General features: G+C 43.1%; 1 protein-coding gene and 2 long non-coding RNA genes across 3 annotated transcripts in view; 2 read left to right on the plus strand and 1 right to left on the minus strand.

The window, feature by feature from the left end:
• Positions 1-20,852, plus strand: part of LOC310689190 — a 606,488-nt gene that overhangs the window by 233,469 nt on the left and 352,167 nt on the right. The gene's annotated exons all lie outside the window — the stretch shown is intronic.
• Positions 2-6,759, minus strand: LOC310696224. The gene is made up of 3 exons (XR_014520489.1): positions 6,668-6,759; positions 5,861-5,984; positions 2-230 (listed from the first exon to the last, which is right to left on the minus strand). It is a non-coding gene; the product is annotated as an uncharacterized lncRNA (long non-coding RNA).
• Positions 6,823-18,055, plus strand: COMMD9 (COMM domain containing 9). Its single transcript, XM_083481355.1, has 6 exons — positions 6,823-6,927; positions 8,528-8,653; positions 9,143-9,282; positions 10,027-10,061; positions 15,192-15,295; positions 17,117-18,055. Exons 1-6 carry the CDS (start codon positions 6,862-6,864, stop codon positions 17,255-17,257), a joined length of 612 nt encoding a protein of 203 aa, XP_083337481.1. The 5' UTR covers positions 6,823-6,861; the 3' UTR covers positions 17,258-18,055.

Here is a 20,852-nt window from a genome sequence, read left to right on the forward strand (position 1 = left end):
CTCTCTCTCTCTCTCCTGGGATCTTTCCCTCGGTGGTGATAACATGACCCTTTTCCCCAGACCACTGAATGCATGCAGGCTGCAACAGGGTGCAAGGAAGAGCACAATCAACGGGAGCATCAGTGTCAATGTGTGGTTGGCAGGGGCTTTCCGCATCACACTTTCGTTGAACGTGTGGGAGGCTTTGTTTGAATGCTCTGTGTCTCAGCCTAGTCTGCTTCACAGGGTTTCTGAGAGCATAAAAAGAGGAGAAAGTGCTATTAAACATGTAAAATGACCTTTGGAAGGTTCCTGTTTTCAGCTTCCTCAAATGAGTGGGGCATTCCTAGGAGCAGCTCTGGCTTTGAATTATGTTATCAGTGGTGATGTTTTACAACCATAATTAGACACTTTATAAACCAGCACCAATATGGTGCTCCCAATCAGCTTAAATCCTTACAGGAATAGTTTGTGCTGCATGTTGGTACCAGAGAGGTTGGACGGTTGTCTCAAGTCCTTTAGGGGACAAAATAATATCAAGAGTTGTCTTGACTTTCCTTTAGGTGATCTGGTAGCTTAGATGTATCACAGTCAAGCAAAGGAAATTCCTTCCAGCTGCTTCTACATGATATTTGTCTTTGTCTGAAACCAAGAGGTGTATGTCCATATTGAGAGCACTTTTCTCTTTTCTTTCACTTGTCTGACACAAACTATTATCATATTTAAAGTGAAAGTGAGCTACAAAAACTTTCATCAAGGCTTTTCATCTGGAAGCCACTGGAAATGACCATCATTGCCACCTCTCTTCTAAATTTTCCAAATGTTAATCAGTTGAAGGACAGAGAAACCTTATATTTCATGGACAGTACAAATAAAATTTCAGTATCATCCTCACCTACAAAGTTCAGATGGGTTTATCTTTCCTTTCAATGATGCCTAGTTATATGGAGCCTGTTAGAATGATCAGTTCAGTTGAAACTTCCTCACATGAGGTAATAAACTCATAATCAACCATTAGCTTCTTTCACTAAATTTATCATGCACAAAAACAGGCCAATAAGGTGAAGATGGGTGAGTGGACCATGCTCAGATATGGGGATTTGCCCACTGCAAGTTCACTGCAATTGCTACCCAACCCATGGACATGTTTAGTTGGAAATAAACCCACTGAGAACGATAATGCTTTGTAAAATGATAATGCTGCCTTTTCATCTTTGCTTTGTGAAATTGTCCCCCAAGGACCCATACTTAGATTTGGGACTGATATTGTGCCATGGGCAGGTTCACTGGATACTGGATTGCTGAAAACAAATGTAAATTGCCTTTTCATCTCTGGACATCTTGTGTTTTGGAAAGCCACAAGAACATGGCTGGTCCTAAACTGAAAGGTACTATTGCAGAGAATTTAACACAGTTGAGGAAAGCCAGTCCTTGTACTAGATGAGAGCCATTAACTTTTAGAGTATCTCTTCTTCATGATGACGTTAAGTGGATCAGATCCCTATTGCACAAAAATAAAGGTCTTGAAGTCCTGCCAAATTTTGGCATCTGGTAGCTCTTATGGAATGTTACATCTGCTCACAGTAACAGTGTAAGGGAATTGAGTGCTCCTAGAACCACAGGTTCCATTGTCACCATTTGAAACAGCAAAGGCCACTCTTTTTTCAGCCTCCTCTGAGGAAAGCAATTTTTTTAAAATGGTTGGCCTAATATGGGATGACCAAAGAACCACCTTGGTTCTGATATTATTATATGCCAGATATTACATCTACTCTCAATTTTCATCATCTAGCTGGGGATCTGTGAAAGTAGCATTGGAACCACTTGTGAGAACACAAACATTCCTCCCCAAACCAATCATGATCCAGAAATGTGTTGTCCTGTCTTTGGCAATCCTGACTCACCAGTGCGTGCCTCGTTGAGATAAGCAAAGCTAAGATTGAACATAAAAGTGACTGTACTGCTGTAAGGTGGTCACCAATTAAAAGCTGCCCTTTGTAGGGGCCAAGAAAAACACCAACCCATTGACACCCTAGACAGCTGTGTGGAGGCAGGATAGTTGCTCTTCCTGTGTTGCTGTGCCGCAAATAGTAGTCCTCATTCAATAGCCGCAAAGCAACCAAAATGCAGTCCCATGAACCTTTCAAATAGATGTTGACTTACACCACCCTTTTCGCCAGTGTAAGTTCAGCTGGGTTGCTGGATTGCGTGACTGAGCTGAACAAAGTTAAGACCCAGCATATGTCTCCCATGCCCAGTCCTACCGCTGCCACTTTCCCATAATGCCCATTTCTGGGGTTTATGCAGCCTAAAATCCATTTTAACTATCTACCCAAATCTTTAGCTACAAATTTCCAGTAATAATTATTTTTAAAGGATGGTGCATGAGAGGTTGGTTTATACAGTCCATTAGGAAGTTCTCCTATGCAAGCAACATTGGAATGCATGGAGACTATGCAAAACCACAAGTGCTCTTCACTTTGGTGGGGACTTCCCTGTAGGTTGTGCCCCATAGGGCAAAACCATCAGCTATCTTTCATGATATCCAAAATCTGCCATCTCAGGAAGCTGCTGCCTTGCTGTCCCTTATAGGAGGGTCGAGCTGCCTCTAAATCCCACCCACAAAGGAAGGGAGGTAATATCCGAAAGATGGGTGAGAGCCTTCAGAATGACAGCATGCAATTAGATAATAGCCCAAGGACTGAGTGATCCGATCAAGATAAAAGGTAATGCATTTCCTATGAATGGACATCGGGCAATGAGCTGCAGTAATCACTGCAAAGAGAATACAGTTCAAAGAGATGAATGGAGTGAGAGTGGGGAACCGGAGGGAGCCCAAGACCTTGAAAAAGACGTCAGCCAGCTTTTGCAATCAATAAGCAAGCATCCCTGGGAATGACACAACCAATGAGTCCAAATGATGCACATCATACTATGATACTAAATACAAAAATATTCTTCTCTGCAACAGGCATTCTAGCCATGCTGCTAACTAGTCCTATTTGTATGACCCTTCAGTTTGGAAATATTTGTGGTGGCTAGTTTAGTACTAATAAGCAACACCGATGCCTTAGGGGAAACACTGAAAATAGCAATAGTAGCACATTAAAAGTGATAATGGTGACAGCAAAACATCCTTGTTGAACAAGCCAAGTATATGAGTGTGGAAGCAGTCTCAGTCAATGTCCTTAAAAGTTATTCAGGAGAGTATGTGTGTATGAGTGTGTGAGTTGTGTGTGTGTGGCTTTTTTCCACTGGAACTCACCAGGACTCAGTTCCAGCACTTATCAGGTGGGCACCATTGCCGTTATAAGAGAACAAGGAATGTGTTCATGGTGAATTCCGGCACCTCTTTTTCTAGAAAAATAGCAGGGTGGCGTGGGGTATGATGCAGCTGAGACAAGATCAACCACATAATAAAAGTGTCCAGCACTGCCGCCAGAATTTTCGCTTTTTTAACCAAAGTACCTGTTTAAGCAGAGTTGAGAAAAGCATTTGCTAGATGTGCAGATAATTACAGACACAATGAGAGGTATTCAACATTAGTCCTCCTTTGAGTAAACCTATTGAAATTAATGGACATGGCTAACTTATGTGCTTTAATTTCAACGGCTCTGCTCTGAGTAGGATTTAGGTTGACTGAACGCAGCCCAATATTACACAACACACTTTTATGCTGTTTGGTTAACTCTAAATCTATTTAAAAGAAATAGATTGCTATATATAAAGCCAGTTCTCCTGGCATCCACCAAGCCCACAGCTGCCAAAACTATGGTTAGCTCTTGTCTGTGTGCAAATTCACTTCAAAACTGCTTAATCCTTTTAACAGGAGAAGTGTCAGGGTTGCTATCATATACCCCCACCCCCCACAAACGAAATAATTTTGAACTCTGATAACAGAGCAACTATTAGAAGTACACCACACAGGACAATCAAGGAATTTAACCAGGGTTATTCCAGACAGAACAATTCAGAGTCAGGAAATAAACCACAACTTCAGACTGTGCAAATCAATATTACATATGCCCAAGGTATAGAAAGATGGACTCTGCACATGCACTTTTGATTGAGAAATCAAGGAGCCTGTACATCCAGAAATCTGTTAACCAGCTACATAGCAATTCTATGTGCGAAAAGCTGCATAGAAAATGTCTGAGCTTTTTCTTTCACATTGCAGATAATGCTTTCTACTACACAGTCTCCTTAAAGTCTCTTTAATGTTTCAAAGGAATCCATATAAGTGGTCCCTCCTCACAGCTGATCAATCTTAATTAATTTCAAGAGGCCGCAGATGGTAAAATGATACTCTCAAACAGCTCCCTCAGGAATCTCTCTTCCTACTGCTCATTAAAAAAAAAAAAAAACCAGGAGAAATTATACTTTCTTTGGCATTTCTTCTACTCTTGTAACTGATCTAGAGAAAGTTGAAATTGAACCCAGGACTTCTGCAAACAGGAGCCCATCCCTTAGGATAGTCCTGCATTTCCAATGCAGTGCAAACAACTTTTGTGTGTTTGATTAGATGCAATCTTTGATTTATTTCAGGAGAAAAATGCAAATGAAACCTGTGTTGCCAGCAGTTTGAAAGATACACAGAAATAAAGAAGTCTTTGGAATATGTAATATTTAAGGCACTGTGGGTGGGAGAGAGATGAATTAAATAGGGCAGAAGAAGATCTTGCTCACAGAAATGGGATCTGAACTTTTCTTGCATGGGAAGATTTACTCACTAGCCTCTAGGACCTAGAGCAGTAGCTTTCAGATATCCCACTCTAGGGTACCTTTTGCAGGATACATCTGGCACATGGCAGAGGTTTCTGGGGACTGTTTTAAGGCACATGCCTAGTTCACATGGGGCACAGCTGGATTCCATTGTTGCTCTGTTTGAACAGCACTAGCCTATAAAAGTCTAATCTGAGCCAACAGGGGCTTGATCACATAGGAAGATGAACATACGGTGCTGCCTTATACTGGCAGTCCATTGGTTCATTTAGCTTGGTACGGTCAACACTGGAAGAAGATCTCCAGGTTTCTGCACAGGGCATTTCCCAGTCCCAGCTGGAGGTGCCTGCCTAAGCGTGGGCTCCTCCCTGATCTTCAATATGGGTGGAGGACAGACAGTAATTTAAGGTATACAGAGAATGTGCTCAAGAAGCATTTATTATGAATCTTTGTTCTAACTTCCCTTGGAATGTCTGAAGACAGCACAATGCCCAATGTAGCTAAGGGAGGGCAGGCAGGTTCTGCTTCTGATGTCACATGTCAATAAGGACTCAGACATCCAGCTACTGGAACAGGAATACTAGAAACTGCCTTATACGATGTCAGATCATCCTTGGTCTATCATCTAGGTCCGTATTGTCCACATTAACCAGCTCCTGTTCTAGTTTCCCAGCACTACCTTGAGATGCCAGGGGTTGAACTTGGGACCTTCTGCATGCAAAGCAGGTGTTCTACCACTGAGCTAAGGCCCCTTCCCTTGTTCAGAAAGCCCTTTGCAATCAAAACAGAATTCACAGCTCAAATGGCACCCCTCTCCCACTCATGTGAAGCCATTCTAGGAAAACTGTCCTAAACCCATGAGCACTTACTTGGGAGTGAGAGCTGCAGATTGAAAAAGTAGGCTGTGACAGCAGAATTATGGACTAAAACACTGGAGGTGGGGGTTAAATGTCCCCCTATTTATACCATATGCTGTATTGTATAAGTGTTGATTTATTGACTATATTGCAGCCATGAGGGCACAGGCAAAATATTACTGGCATGCTACTTGTTTTTTAAATCTACAAATAATTAGAAAACAAATTATTGGGTTGCCTCCAGACAACCTGTTTGACGGTTCATCCCAATTTGTTTCTGCTGAAGTTATACGATTTCTAACCTGGATAGTTCACTTGGTTAGAGCATGATGCTGATAATGCCAAGGTTGCAGGTTTGATTCCCCGTATGGGACAGCTGCATATTCCTGCCTTGCAGGGGGTTGGACTAGATTATCCTCAGGGCCCCTTCCAACACTAGTGCATTTCCCCATCACTTTTTACTACAAAAAGTCACCATGTTCTTTACGCGACTTTGCTGAAGAAGAGCACAGAATCTGACTTCAATTGTGCAAGCCCGTTCTGTCAGGATGCCGCTGAAACCCTCCCACAAAATAATGGCAACCTGGAGCTCAAATGAGGGCCCACCTAAAAGAAAGTTAGTAGCTATGGGCATGTTATCATTTTCTAGTGCCTGAGAAGGATTGCAACATTGAAGAAGAGTGCATATTTTGCATGCAAAAGATTCAATCCTTAGCATCTCCAGATGTGGTTTCCTTGCTTTGGAATCTGGAAGAGAAATCATGCCAAGCCAGTACTGAACTTGATGAATCGGTGATATGACACCGCAGAAGCATCCTCCTTTGTTTCTATGAGAGAAATTAACTCCACATTTTTTCCTTCTTTAATAGTCCCTTTGTTTTCTGGAGATACGCGGTCTCCACATAAATACACGCGCGCGCTCGCGTCTTTCGTTTTCTCCTCGGTCAAGGTTTCAAATCAAACTGGTTTGATTTGCATCTTGCGAAGCAGGCATCTATTGGTGCAACCCGAATTTTAACAATCAGACTAAGTATCTCGCCATTTATCAGCCCTGTAAAATTGACGCAGGGTCACACAGCTTCTCTTGCGCAGGTTAAGGAAAAACGAACCAGCTGCGCCAGGGAAATGGGCCTCACGACTTCCGTTGCCAAACAGATACTTTCCCCATAGCAGCCTAACAAGCTTCCTCCTCCGTCAGGCTTACCTAAGGACTACAGCTCCCACAATGCAAAGCAGCCTAAACAAGCTGCCACGTGACTACAATCACCCTCTCTTCTTCCGATGTTGGGTGGCATCAGGTCACATGAGAGAAGGAAGTATGGCTGCAGTGGGCGAGGAGGATTTCGCGGCGCTTCAGATCTTGCTGAAAGTAGGTGCATATTTCTTTATTTGAGGGCAGTTGTTGTTTACTGCAAGATCTCTCAGCTCTGATAATTTTTAATGATGTATAAAGCACGTTGTGGGGGGTGAAAGGGTGATATTGAAAATTAGTTACAGTATTTATATCATTCGACCGCGATGGCACTGCTAACGTCCAAAGTGCTGCACATTTTTTAATGTATCTTTACTATAACCCTGGCAGTTAGGTCGGACAGGGACGGTGGCTAAAAAGGGATTTGTCGAAAGCCCTTCAGATGATTGAAGAAGACCCAGCGAAAGAAGAATGGATACAAAAATGAGAAATCAAGATAACAAACTTTTTATAGAAGAATTTATTGAATATTTACAAATAAACTGTGAACAGACAAGAACATTGGCAGGATTACTATAATAATCTGCAGCTTTATAAGAGTATAGATGAATAAAGGAGTAAGTTAATTTGGAATATGCAGAACATGTAAAAAATAAATTTAAGGAACTGCAGAAAGAGGGGGAAGGAAGTCAAGTTTCAAAACGTTAAAATGAGTACAAAATTCTTGAAATGTATAAAATTGAAAATTATAAATAAAAAAGAAAATAAAAGAAAAGAAAGCTGTTCAAATGAGGTCATGGTGGAGCCAGAATTAGAGCTCTGATCAGATTGAAGTTTACTGAAGTCACTGTTATTTCCTCCCCTCCTTCAAAGAACCTGTTTGTTAGCAGAATCGTTTTTTCAATGGATTCATTCTTCCATTTGAAAATCAACCAGGATGCATGCCTAGAAAGATTGTGTCACATTTTATAGGCTACATGCGTGGGATTTTTCATTGACGCTGACATGTAAGGTTAAATACCCTTTCTCCCTCCGCCCTTCAAAAAATGGCGATATCCTTTGGATTGTTTAGGGCTATCCAATGATACTGAATGTTGGAAATTTAACATTTTCCTGCATGCTCCCGCAAAATGCAGTAACAGCCATCAACTTTGACAGCTCTAAAAGAAGATTACAGAAATTCATGGAAGAGAGCCATCATGGCTAGTAGCTGTTGATAGTCCTACATTCTGCCACCCTTGTCAGAGCCAGTATGCCAATGTACGCCAGTTGCTTGGAGTAACAAGTGAGGACAGTGCTTCTGCACTCTGGTCCTGCTTGAAGGTTGGCCGCTGTGGGAACAGCATGCTAAACTAAATAGGCCTTTGACCTGATCCAGTAGGGCTCTTTTTACATTCACAATCCTGTGTTCACAATTGTGTTAATTAAGTCCCATTGCATTGCACCTCCAGAATATATGAAAGCGTAGTTTATAAATACTTATAAAATAAGGTTGCACAGCTAAATTGCTAGTTATCAGTGAGCCATGCCTGAAAAAGAAATGAGAATAGATAACCGTAACTGGACATGACATTGATAGTCTTTCCTATTTCCCCACCCCCACCCTCAGTTTATGATATTAAGAGGTATTATTACCTCTGTAGATGGGATCCAGTTTTGCTTACATGGTTAATGGCAGCTGATGAGAGCTAGTTTTCTTTAGTTTGTTCAAAGATAAATTTGAGCTGCACCATATCCTATGTTTTGAAAAAGCTCACTGTTCATCTCTCTTTGCCAGGCTTCATCAAAGGATGTAGTTCGACAATTATGCCAGGAGTGCTTTTCTAGCTCTGCAGGTGGTTCCGACAAACTGATTGAGAACACATGTTCCAGTCTCTCGGTTACGCCAAATGAAGCAAGTCAGGTAAGATTTAGGCTGTAACCCTGTTCATGATTATCTGGGAGTAAGTCCCCCTGAATAGACATGTGTTGCACTATTAAGTCAAGTTGGCTTTTTTGACGGATCCTGATGTTTTATCGCTTTTTTATTAATAATATTCTGTTGGTAGCCGCCCAGAGTGGCTGGGGAAACCCAGCCAGATCGGCGGGGTATAAATCTATTATAATTATCATGATCATCATCATCCTGAGGAGGGAGGGGCTGGTTAGGTGTAAAGACTGAGCAGCAAGAGCTCAGAACAGGAAGAAGAGAGCCTCTAGCTCAGGGGACAAGGAGAGATCAGGGTTCAGGATTAAAGGGCAGAGGCTAAATGGTGAACTGGACTGATGGGAATCAGGCAGCAGAGTGCATATATATGATATAGTGTGTTGGTGCTGGGTTGAAAGCGAGAGAGAGAGATCGCCACGTTTTGTTGACATTGTAGCTGAAAGATCTGTCTGGTTCCTCTTGCAGCTGATCCGATCTTTGCACAATCTTACAAGACACACAGTCTATCATGGCCTGACGTCACCAGAAGAAATTCTCGCCCTCTTTCCAGAAGGATTTCACCAGAATCTTAAAAACCTCTTGACCAAGATAATCCTGGAAAATGTGTAAGTGTCATTGAAGCTGTTTTCCATAGAATTAGATCACTGGTCCATATAGCTCAGCATTGTCTCCACTGGCAAACAGGGTTTCAGGGAGGAGTCTTTCTCAGCCATGCCTGGATATACCTGGGATCACACCTGGGACTTTTGGCATGCAAAAGATGTGCTGTGACACTGAGCTGCAGCCCTTCCCATCAGGTTTGTGGTGTTGGACAAAAAAAAACCCCCAAAGGCAGTGGATTGGTAGGTTAGTCAGGCTTCACACTATTATCCAGTTGTCCCTGCTTTCTAGCTGGTCATTGGGTGTGTGGTAACACCAGATTCCCAATTAGATGGTCACCATGTGCTGGGATTAAAGGCAGGCAGCGATGACCTGTCCCTCTCAATGGGAAGTGACTTTTGCACTCCCTGAATGGTGGAATAAGGCTGGAGCCGTAGCCCCACGTACCTGGGAGTTCGTCCCATTGGAATTCTATACGACTTCTGAGTAGACATGGATCTGATTGCACTCTGAATCAGATCAAATGCCCTCCATAGAGTTCATTACATATTGGAATTTGTCGAAATTTTGGTTTATTAAAACTGGTGGGGCTGAAACCTCTTGTGCTTTGGACTCATTCAGATTTGATGGCTGCAAAATGGTATTTCATGTGGCGAAAATAGCTTTCCTGAATCCACCTTCAGTCCCTGCTGCTACTCTGTGTTTCAAAGACAAATGGTTCATATTTGCGTTTTCTCTGCTCTTTTCAGCTCTTCCTGGAGAAATGAAGCACAAGCCAGTCAAAGTAAGTAATGGGCTTTGTGGAGGAGCAGTTCCCATTTCTGAAATGGTTATCCTTACATTTATGGGGAGTATTTATTAGGTTGTCTTGCATTGGAAATGGACTGGATGAGAGGCACCAAACTGAAGCTCAATCCAGATAAGATGGAGGCAATGTTAGTGGGCAGCTCCCTAGACTGAATGGATGGGAGTCTGCCTGCTCTTAATAGGGTTACACTCCCTAGGAAGGAGCGGGTATGTAGCTTGGGGGTACTTGTGGATCCTTTCCTGTGGCTTGAGGCTCAGGTAGCCTCAGTCATGTGGAGTGCCTTCCATTAGCTTCCACTAGCCAGCATGGTGTAGTGGTTAAGAGTACACCATAATCTGGTGAACCGGGTTCGTGTCTCTGCTACTCCACATGCAGCTGCTGGGTGACCTTAGGCTAGTCACACTTCTCTGAAGTCTCTCAACCCCACTCACCTCACAGAGTGTTTGTTATCGGGGAGGAAGGGAAAGGAGAATGTTAGCCGCTTTGAGACTCCTTCGGGTAGTGATAAAGCGGGATATCAAATCCAAACTTTTCTTCTGGTGGCCCAGCTGTGCCCCTGTCTGGGATAGCCTAACTTCTCTTGTCTATGCTCTGGTAACCTGGTTCAGAACTCGGCAGCCAGGTTGCTCACTGGGGCAATACTCTTTGAGCATATTATACAGACCCTGGCCCAACTTCACTGGCTGCCAATTAGCTTCCAGGCCAAAAGTGCTAGTTTTGACCTCTAAAGCCTTAAGCAGTACCTCAAGGACCATCTCCCCCACCCTCAAATGAACCAACCCAGACCCTGGAGTCATAATCTGAGGCCCTTCTTCATATGCCTTTTCTGCAAGAAATCCGGAGGGTGGCAACACGAGAATGGATCTTTTCTTTGGTGGCTCCCCATTTGTGTAATGCTCTCCCTAGGGAGACTCACCTGGCACCCTCATTACGTATCTTTAGGTGCTGGGCCAAAATGTTTTTCTATGACCAGGCCTTTGGCTGATTAAGCATTCTGTGGACATTTAAATGTGTTTGCCATAGGGGGATTATTGGTTTGTTTTTGTTTTGTTTTGTATTATATGTTTTCATGTTGTGAACTGCCCTGTGATCTTTGGATGAAGGGCAATAATAATAATAATAATAATATAACCATCATCACCACACTTACATAGTGTCAGTAGTGGCAGCTCCTTTCCTCATATGTTCTTTGTATGAAACCATCTTTTTTAGCTCTGCTACTTATCTAACTTTTGACCAGCAACATTCTATATAGAAAGTTTGTGCTGTATGAACGAGTTACAAGGATCTACATGCTATTCATTAGTAAAAGGTGTGGAATGAAACCTCAGCAACTAAACTGTGCCATCAGTGTGCATGTTATGAGAGGATTGGCTCCTGTCCTATGAAGCTTACAATTTAAAAATCAACAGAGGAAACAGAGGAAGTGGAAGAAAGAGTAAACAGGAAAGCAAAATGTGATTGCTTATTTGTTTGTTCAGTTAAGTGCTTACTTACCAGCAGAGTTATTAGTAGGGCGTGGGAATCTTGGTCTTGGTTCACCATATAATGTAGCAGCCTTGTTAGCAATTATCCAGTACAAAGTTTATCCTTTGGCTGTGGAAGGAATTAATTTTTGAGCATCCTTTCTATGTTGCCTCTGGCTCTTCCAGCTCGCACATATGGTGTCTTTGTGATGTTGGACGAGAGGACTGGTATCTAATTCTGGCAGGGGAAAAGCAAATGGTAGCTTATGCCAATACAAGGTTGACTTCTTTTCAAACACCGTTTTAGATAAATTCCTCTCCCACCTTGTCCTAGAGCTGTGTTGGCTCTTTCTTTTTCTTTTTCTTTTTTTTGCACGAGACGACAGAGAGAGAGAGAGAGAGAAGTGGACTATTGTAGGTGATGCTTTTTTGTGCAAGGAATCTATTATTGTTGTTTATATAATGCCTTCAAGGTTCATGGTAGTCTAAAGAGTTTTTTAAAAGATAGGATGGAGAAATATTTGGACAATAGGAGTCTTATCCAAATAAAAAGAACAAAAATGAACATCCATTGTCAACTTATGTTTGTTTTGCCAGCAAGGTAAGAAAAAAAAAGAAGAATTTGCAGAGTGTATTTTTAAAAACAAAAAGCCAACAATAATAAAAAAAAATATTTCAACAGGATACCAGCTAGGTTGGCTGTTGCATCATTGGAGAAAGGAGTAAAAGGTGTGCAGAGAACCTGAACAAACTTATTTTAGTCTGTTCTCACACGATAGATAAGAGAAGCATAGAAAGCTGCCTTATACCAAGTAAGACCATTGGTCAACTTAGCTCAGCACTGTCAACACTAATGGGCAGTGGCTTTTCAGGGTTTCAGACAGGAGACATTTCTAGACCTACCTGGAGATGATGGGGATTGAACGAGAGACCTTCTGTATGTACAGCAGTTGTTCCACCACTGAACTGCTTTATGCATTGTATGGAGAAAAAAGATAGAAAGGGGTGGTTTTTTCCTTCTCTGTGTATTGTGCAGCTGGAACTTTGGGTCATTCAATGAAACTTATTGGACAGGAGATTCCGAATAAACAAGAGAAAATGCTTCTTTATATCACAGATACACAATACTCCTTGTTAATGAGCCCCAGCTTGACTTTTTAAGGAGTTAAGACAGATTTATGAAGCTTAAGTCTATTAGCAGCTACCAGTTTTGCTGGCAATATGTAATCATAGCTCTTTCCAACTCTACAATTATATGGTTCTCTGGAACAGAAGCTTTCTGTTCTCTTCCCATTTTGGTTCCAACTGACATTCTCAGCAAGAGATTTCAGCAAGTATTACTGAGCAGCAAAAGAAATGTGAATACAATAAAATAAAGATGGAAACCCCAAATGTAGTGATATTAGGATTTGGTGGTGGTTGTTTAATAAAGGCCATGTTAAAAATCCTTAGCTGGTTTTCAGCTGTGGCGTTGAATTAAAAAGCAGCTTTTAAAATTACTTGCTGGATAAATTGAGCAAGCCTCAATTCCAAGTATGTTTGTTTGGAAGCAAGTCCCATTGAATTCAATAAGAGTTGGTTCCCTAATAAGTTTGTTTAGGATTGCAATCTGCAGAATATTTGGGATTTCTTGCTTCCTAAACATTTGCACGATTGCTGCTTTCTGCAGCTCTGTTAGAAATAAGGTCAAGGTTTTGCTCCGGGAGTCATCAGTCAAGTAGAAGTGTCCCTGGGCACCCAGGGACTGATATCCCATGCAGTATAAGGGCATCCTTTTGTTAGCAGGCACCAGAATTGCAGTCATGTTCTTTCCATTGGTTGGTTTTCAGAACCTGATTTATTTGTGGCTGCTGAGTGCCTACCCACAGTGCCTCTCAAACTGGAAGCTTGTCAGAGTGAAGGGCGATGATGGAAAGAGATGTTTAAAAAATGCATGAAGGTAACTCCTAGTCAGTTCGGCCAGACTGGATGGAGGACTGAGGCAAAATCCTGTATATACTTATTTGGGAGTAAACCCTGCTGAATGCAGTGGGACTTAGTAAATAGTTGTGAAGACTCTTTTTTAAAAAATGAGATCACTGTCATAATTGTGCTCCCTCTGTCAATTTTTCAAATGTTCGCCGACAGAATTTGGCACCCTGCAAACTGATTTTTTAAAATTAAAAACAACAAAATTTCTGGCTTTTACAGAATTGAAAATGGCTTGAAATGTATGTCATTTAAAAAAAAAATTCATTGAGTCATCAGAATATTTTACAATACAGCAATACAAAGGATCAAGGGGCAACTTGCCATTATAGATCCATGATGCATGGTTAACTATTACTTCAGACCATAAAAAGGTTCGATCAAGAAAATGGGAGTATTTTCATAGAATCAGAGAGGACTAATAGTAGTGAGTATGCACATGTAATCAGTGCTAAATTTACGTTGCATGGATAACCTTGGGACTGGATTTCTTAATCACGTTGTGTTGGAGCTCTCAAACATGCACTTCAGTATTACCTGGAAATGAGATTTAAATAAACTTTATTTAACAATGTAAAAAAAAATCTAAAAACAGTCTTAGTGGTTAAGAAATCTACGTATGACTTTTAAGCGTTGCTGAAACAGAGAATGATTACCCCATTGCTCTGTGGCAGGCAACAGGGGCCTCCTTCATCTTTTCTGGTGCTCCTTCCCTTCCTCTTCCAGTAACAACATACAGGCAACCACATGGTAATCTTGGGGACACCTTGCCTAGTCCGAATTCTCTTCACAGCTCTGGGGGCTAAAGTGGAGAGTTCATGCTCTGTTGTTGTTGTTGCTGCTGCTGCTGCTGCTGTCATTTTAACAGGCTGAGTCAGACCCTTCTTGTCTTCTTGAAGAGAAGCCTTTTCTGACCTTTAGCGTTCTCAAGGGAAATGGGGCTCTTTTTAGCCAGCTTGATTCTTATTTATGGCTTGTCTATCTTGGCAGGATCAAAAGCCAATATATTCTTTTCAGAGCCAGAACATACACAGCAAACAATGCTGGAAACATATTTTAAATCCTCCAAATGCCAGCATGAAACGCGGTCTTGGGTGGAGGTCACCCACATCACCTGCCACCTGATTAGGAAGAGGCCAAAGCTGACTGACTGAGCACAGACTTTTTTCACCCCGGAGACCATTATTTATCATAATTATCCGACTTTCCAAAAATTTAACACTTCTTGAGATAGAGTACATGCTATGCTTGCAAAAGGTCCCCAGCATCTTCAAGATTCCCCTGCCTGAAACGCTGGGGACCCACTATGAGTCCGCCTTGACAAAACTGGGCTTGACAAAACCAATGGTCTGACTTGGTCTTGTGATCCTTTGAGCCATATCCGCCTGGGGTGTTCCGACTCTGAACTCTGGTCCCCCTTGACCTGCATAAGCTCTACTGATGAGCCGCACTTCTTCCCAACCTTACATGAGGATGAAGTTTTATATAAAAGCTACAGTTTTACTATTAGCATGTGAACCCTTCCAGGGTTGTTGTTTTTTTTTTTATTTGCTCACAGAGATATCCCCTGAATAGCTCTGAAATGACCCCTTGGAGTGCGGTCCATGTGTTCAGTATCCTGATAATTACAATTCAAAGGTCTGTGTGTTCATTCATTCCATTTTAATTCCAGTTTCCCTGCCCCGGCTTGTGGATCTGGACTGGAGGGTAGATATCAAGACCTCCTCGGACAGTATCAGCAGAATGGCTGTCCCTACCTGCCTGCTGCAGCTGAAGGTATTGTTTCTTGAGAGCCATTCATGACCCACCATGCTCGACACAGTTCCACCTATCAGCAGTGTACCAGAGGCTGAGAAATTATCTTCGCTTTACAGCTTATCTGGGGTTGTGAAACCACTGAAAAGCCACAGCACAATGAGAGGACAGTTGCAAATTGTGAGCATCTGTGATGACACATGATTGCCTGTGACTGTTTTTCACCCCTAGCCTCTAGACAGTTTCCCACAGCTTCTGAAGCTCTACTTGTACGATGGCTTACTCACGCTATTACCAGGTCACACTGTATCACCAAGACTTAAGTGTAAAGTCCCATTTATTTCAGTGGTGAAAATCCCATAAACTAGGTTGGATCCACACTAAGTGGGCTAGATCCATACGACCGTATTTTTCGCACCATAGGACGCACTTTGTTTTAGAGGGGGGAGAACAAGGAAAAAAATTTCTCCCCCTCTCTGCCCAGCGCCTCTTCAGTGAAGCGGCAGGAGGCGCTGCACAGAGAGGGGGAGAACTTTCCCCCTCTTGTTTTCCCGCTCTAAAACAAGGTGCCGTTTAAGGTGCATTCAGGCGGCTACCTTGGAAGCCTGGAGAGCGAGAGGGGTCGGTGTGCACTGACCCCTCTCGCTCTCCAGGCTTCAGGTTCCTTTCGACCTGCTCTTTGGGGCGGGGGAAGCCCATCACCAGCCCCAAAGAGCAGGTCAGGGAGCAGCGGAAAGGCGCAGCGGAGAGGCTCCTGCCATAGTCACCTCTCCAGCAGGGAGAGGGTTGCGGGGCTATGGCTTCTTTAGCCCCGCGCGCGCTCTCCTGGCTGGAGAGGTGACGCAGGGCTGTAGAGGCTCCTGCCATAGCCGCGCGTCACCTCTCCAGCCGGGAGAGGGTCACGGGAGGCTGCTTTAGCCCCACGCGCTCTCCCGGCTGGAGAGGTGACGCGCGGCTATGGCATGAGCCTCAATAGCCGCGCGTCACCTCTCCAGCCGGGAGAGGGTCGCGGGGGGCTGCTTTAGCCCCGCGCGCGCTCTCCCGGCTGAAGAGGTGACATGGGGCTGTAGAGGCTCCTGCCATAGCCGCACGTCACCTCTCCAGCCAGGAGAGGGTCGCGGGGCTATGGCGTCTTTGCTCCATAGGACGCACACACATTTCCCCTTCATTTTTGAAGGGGGAAAAGTGCGTCCTATAGAGCGAAAAATACGGTAAGTGTAGCTTACTTAGTGTGGCTCCAACCCACTTAATTGATGGAGTGGTGATTGTTCAGTGATGGGGACTTTGCATCCACTGCAAAGCAGAAGTTCCAGCTTTTTGTGCATACCGTGTTTTATTCAAGAGCAGCAAAGCTGCATTCAGACATAGCTGGAAGGTATGATGAGTCAGCTAACCCAGAAGAGGGAAAGCATCGGGTTGGTCTCTGGTTAGGACTTCTGTGACTCCTTTTTTTGAAAGGTGACTAGATAAATAGTAATTCAAGAATGTTAAGAAGATAAAGCAGATGTAGCCAAGTCCTGCAGATGCTGTAGGAATCCAACTCCCATTAGTCCTTGCCAGCAGAGCCTAGTGGTCAGGTCTAGTGGGAGTTGTAGTCCAACAATATTGGAGAGGACATCTTGTTGAATAGCCCTGCTTTAGAATTTATGGCTTGTCCACCAAACCATCCTTCCTGGCTGGGTTTGGTAGAAGCTGCACATTGGAAAAGGCATTTTGTGTTCCTTAAGGATAGGGAAATATCCCTATTCTCTGTCAGTAGAAATATTAATCTGCCAGAAGAGAAGGAGGGCTGGGATTAATATGATGGTGATTTCAAACTCTGGGATCTTTTTTCTTTTTCAGATTCAGGAAGATGCTGCCTTGTGTGGGAATGACTTCACAACCTCAGCATTGACAGTAGAGTTGAATAAGCAAACACTGGACACTATGTTAGATGGCCTGGGAAGGATACGGGACCAGCTTTCTGCCGTTGCAAATAAATAAAGCCTTCTGGTTAGAGGATTCCAACAGCTTTTCGCATGTGGAAGATAACTCTCCTGTTTTGCCAACCTGGCTGTGACATTTTACCAACAGCCAATCTTTGGGTTTCTCTTCCTCCTCATAACCAAACATCATTGTTATTTTTGTACTTTTCAATGAAATGGCATGATGTTTTTTCCCCTTCAGAAGCAAAGACTTCAACACTTTCTTGCTCTGATGCCTGACATAAGCTCATAATGACAATCAGGACCTCCTCTTGTACATATTCCTAGAGAGGCTCATAACTCAGCTTGTAGCAGGAGCGAAGAGCAGCCGATGAAGCAGACTGTGTCTTCTGCCTCTGAAATGGGGGACTAAGAAGCATGAACATGGCTAATAGGCTGGCTTGCAGCCTCGGCGCACTCTTGAAAGGTGTTTGCTGAGAAGTGTGGGATGTTGGTCTTTTCCTCCTCACTGAGGCACAGCTTTTGAAACAACGTCCAGGCTGCAGTGCGTCCGCTTGCGCGGCAGAAATACCTTGTGTGTGAACTTTTCAGTTCCAAGTTTAAACTGCTGGAATGAATTCAGTAGCAAGTAGCACCAATCTGATGATGGAGGAGAGAAAGTTTTGTCGCTTCATATTGGCGTTAACAGGAGGCTCTGTGATAGACTTGGATGTACTGAGAAAGGTTGCTAATGGCAACTGGTTCCTGTAGCAACAAAGTCACTGCACACATTTATGAATTATTAAGCGTTTCATTTAAAATACAACGATTGTGCTAGATGGATTTATGTTTGCTTTAAATAAAACAAACAAACAAACCAGGGCCCTTTCCTTGTTTTTCTTCTGGTGATTAAGTTTAGCGTTTTCCTTTGGTACTTTGAAGTGTGCTGTGGTGGATTTCCTATTCTTATTTCTTCTTTCCCTTTCAACCCATGGGTTACATCTTTAAAGTTCATGGTATACCTAGATCTCCTTTCCTTTCTTCTGTAAGATGTGTTTAACTGACCCTTTAACCACCCCTTTACTGCTACATGAACAGCATTGAACTAGGTAATCATAGAGTTGTAGAACATAAAAACCTCCAAGGAAGGAGAGTCCACCACCTCCTGAGGGAGGAGTCTATTGCAGCTTTTGCTGATTGCTTTTTGCCCAACTCAAAGGTGTCCTCTCATCTTTCTTGCTTGATGTGACAGAGAATGGAAAGGGCTGTGTGCACACGCATCTGCGCATGCATGTAGACAACTGGCTTTTGAATGGCTTAAATGTAGCTTACTGCCTTTATCCTGCATTTTTATCTTGTGAGCTGCCCTGAAATCTTTGGATGAAGGGCAGTATATAAATTTAATAAATAAACAATAATTTAAAAGGAAGAGCCACAACTATTGCGCCACCCACTTTTGTCTCTGGCCCCACCCACTGTTGGAGCTTGGCCCCCAGAAAGTTACTCGTGAGGAAAGGTGGCGCTTGTGCCAAAAAAAAAATTCTGCACCCTTGGCCTAAAAGCAAGCAGGTGTCTTGTCTCCACTCCTTTAAACAAAGACATGAAGTTTTGTTTCCTTCACCTGAAATACATTCATACATTTATTTTATTTTATTTTTTGGCATTCAGTATGTTAATTCTACGCTATTAATTACACAGTTTTCCCTGCCTCCTTCCCTCTTTGTGGACAGTTTTGTACATCAAATGGCTGGCTGATTTATTTTCTGCAAAGCCTTGTGTGGCTGGAATTGCTCGAGCGTTATTGAATAGCTGTCGCCCACTCAATGTAACTTGATTAAGGTTTAATAATTCAGCTGCCGATGGGCTCGCTGCTTTCCAGCAGCCACAGTGCAGATACCCACCGTCAGGCTGGCAGGCTCGGCTCCTTCCCAAGCAGGGCTCTCTCTCTCTTTCCGCTTCCCATGCTATCTGTATCCTATGGCAATTTTTGAGGCGGTTAATCGCACTAATACATTGTGTTTATATGGCATCCATTCAACAACTATTAAGCCCGCTGTACAAATGGGGGGAGCCGAACTGCAGGAGCTGCGAAGTGCTTTATCAGAGCCTCTGTTCCTGTAAATCAGCGGCAGCGTCGCAGAGGCAGAATTGGGAAGCGCAGATCAGAAAAGTTACATGCCTTGGAAGGCTACAGTTGCTGGGTCCCACAGGTAGGAAGAGGGTTGTTGCACTTGGGTGCCGTTTTTGAACTGTACACGGTTGGCCACTGAGAACAGGATGCTGGACTAGGTGGGCCTTGGGCCAGATGCAGCAGGACTCTTCATATGTACAGCGCCAGCTCTAACCCAAGAGACATGCACTCAGGAAGGGAGCTCTGCACTCTTCCTTGGCATGCCCATGGCAGTTTGCTCCAGGGTATAGTTTTCCGCCAAAGACCTGCCGACAAATGTTCCAGTAAGGAGAAGAGAGCATCTGTAAGGGGCTTCTGGCTCTTCCCAGTCCCTCTTAGTGCCTTCTGTTCCCCTGCTGACACCCCATGGATATCCCTCCTTTTGTTTGATGGCTCTGCACTCCTATTTATGTAGACTCCTTTCTTTCTTTTGTTCTTTTTGGGGTTTTTTCTAATTTACTTTTACAATAATAATCTCAATAAAATAAAACAATAAATAAATAAATAAGCAACCAAGCATGGGAAAAAGTGACCCCATTAATACTTTTTTTTTGGACAAGTAATAATAATAAATAAGAATAAAAATATGCACCCTACCATCAAGACCATTCCATTGTAACTATCCAACCTCTCAAAATTTCAACACCTCTTGTGATGGTTTGACCCCTTTCCATTTTAATAGTACAAATTCTGCAAACGCCTTCCATATCTCCTCAAAATTATTTCTCCTCCATATTCCCCATCTTACCTTAATGGCACATGTTAATTTATCATTAATAGCTATATCCCACACCTCTTTATACAATTCTTCCATTTAATATTCTGCTTGCATCTTCCACTTTCTAGCTATAATTATTTGTGCAGCTGTCAATGAATTTGTGAGCAAGTCCTTTATAGCCTGCGAACCTTCCACGCCATCGCAAATTAATAATAATGCCGTCTCCAGACTAGACTCCTTTTCAAGAGAACTCCATAGTGTGTTCAGAGTGCCCTGTGATGTGTTCCTGTGCAGCACCTCACAAATGAGATCATAGTGATGCCATGCTTGCAAATAGTCATGGAACTGATAGAGCCCCTTGTCCTCCCACTGCAGAACAGTTGGCTGGCGTCCACTCATTTCTTTAAGAGGTTGCTGGCACTTGGAAAAGGAAGCTCCATGCATGAAACTTTTATGGCACTGCACTGTGCTTAAGCCATCTTCGTATGCATTCATGCACATCAGCCAATAATATTATGAGGAGCAAGCTGCATGTGTGTGATGAAGTTTGGACTTGGCTTTAATGAAATGGCGACTTGAGAGGCTGTCATCTTACATGGAGGTATTGGCTGGAAGGGGGCGGGGGGGGGAGAGAAAGGTGGCACATAATCATTTCTGCTTTGATTGGTTTCTTTTTCTGTCCCCAACCCTACCCCAAACACTGCTTTTTCGGGAGAGGTTCCAGAATGAAACAGGATTAACTGTGGTTAAGAAGGTGAAATACTTGGGGATTAATATGACATCTAA

Source organism: Podarcis liolepis (assembly GCF_965112155.1).
Source record: "Podarcis liolepis genome assembly, chromosome: 1".
Lineage (NCBI taxonomy): Eukaryota > Metazoa > Chordata > Lepidosauria > Squamata > Lacertidae > Podarcis > Podarcis liolepis.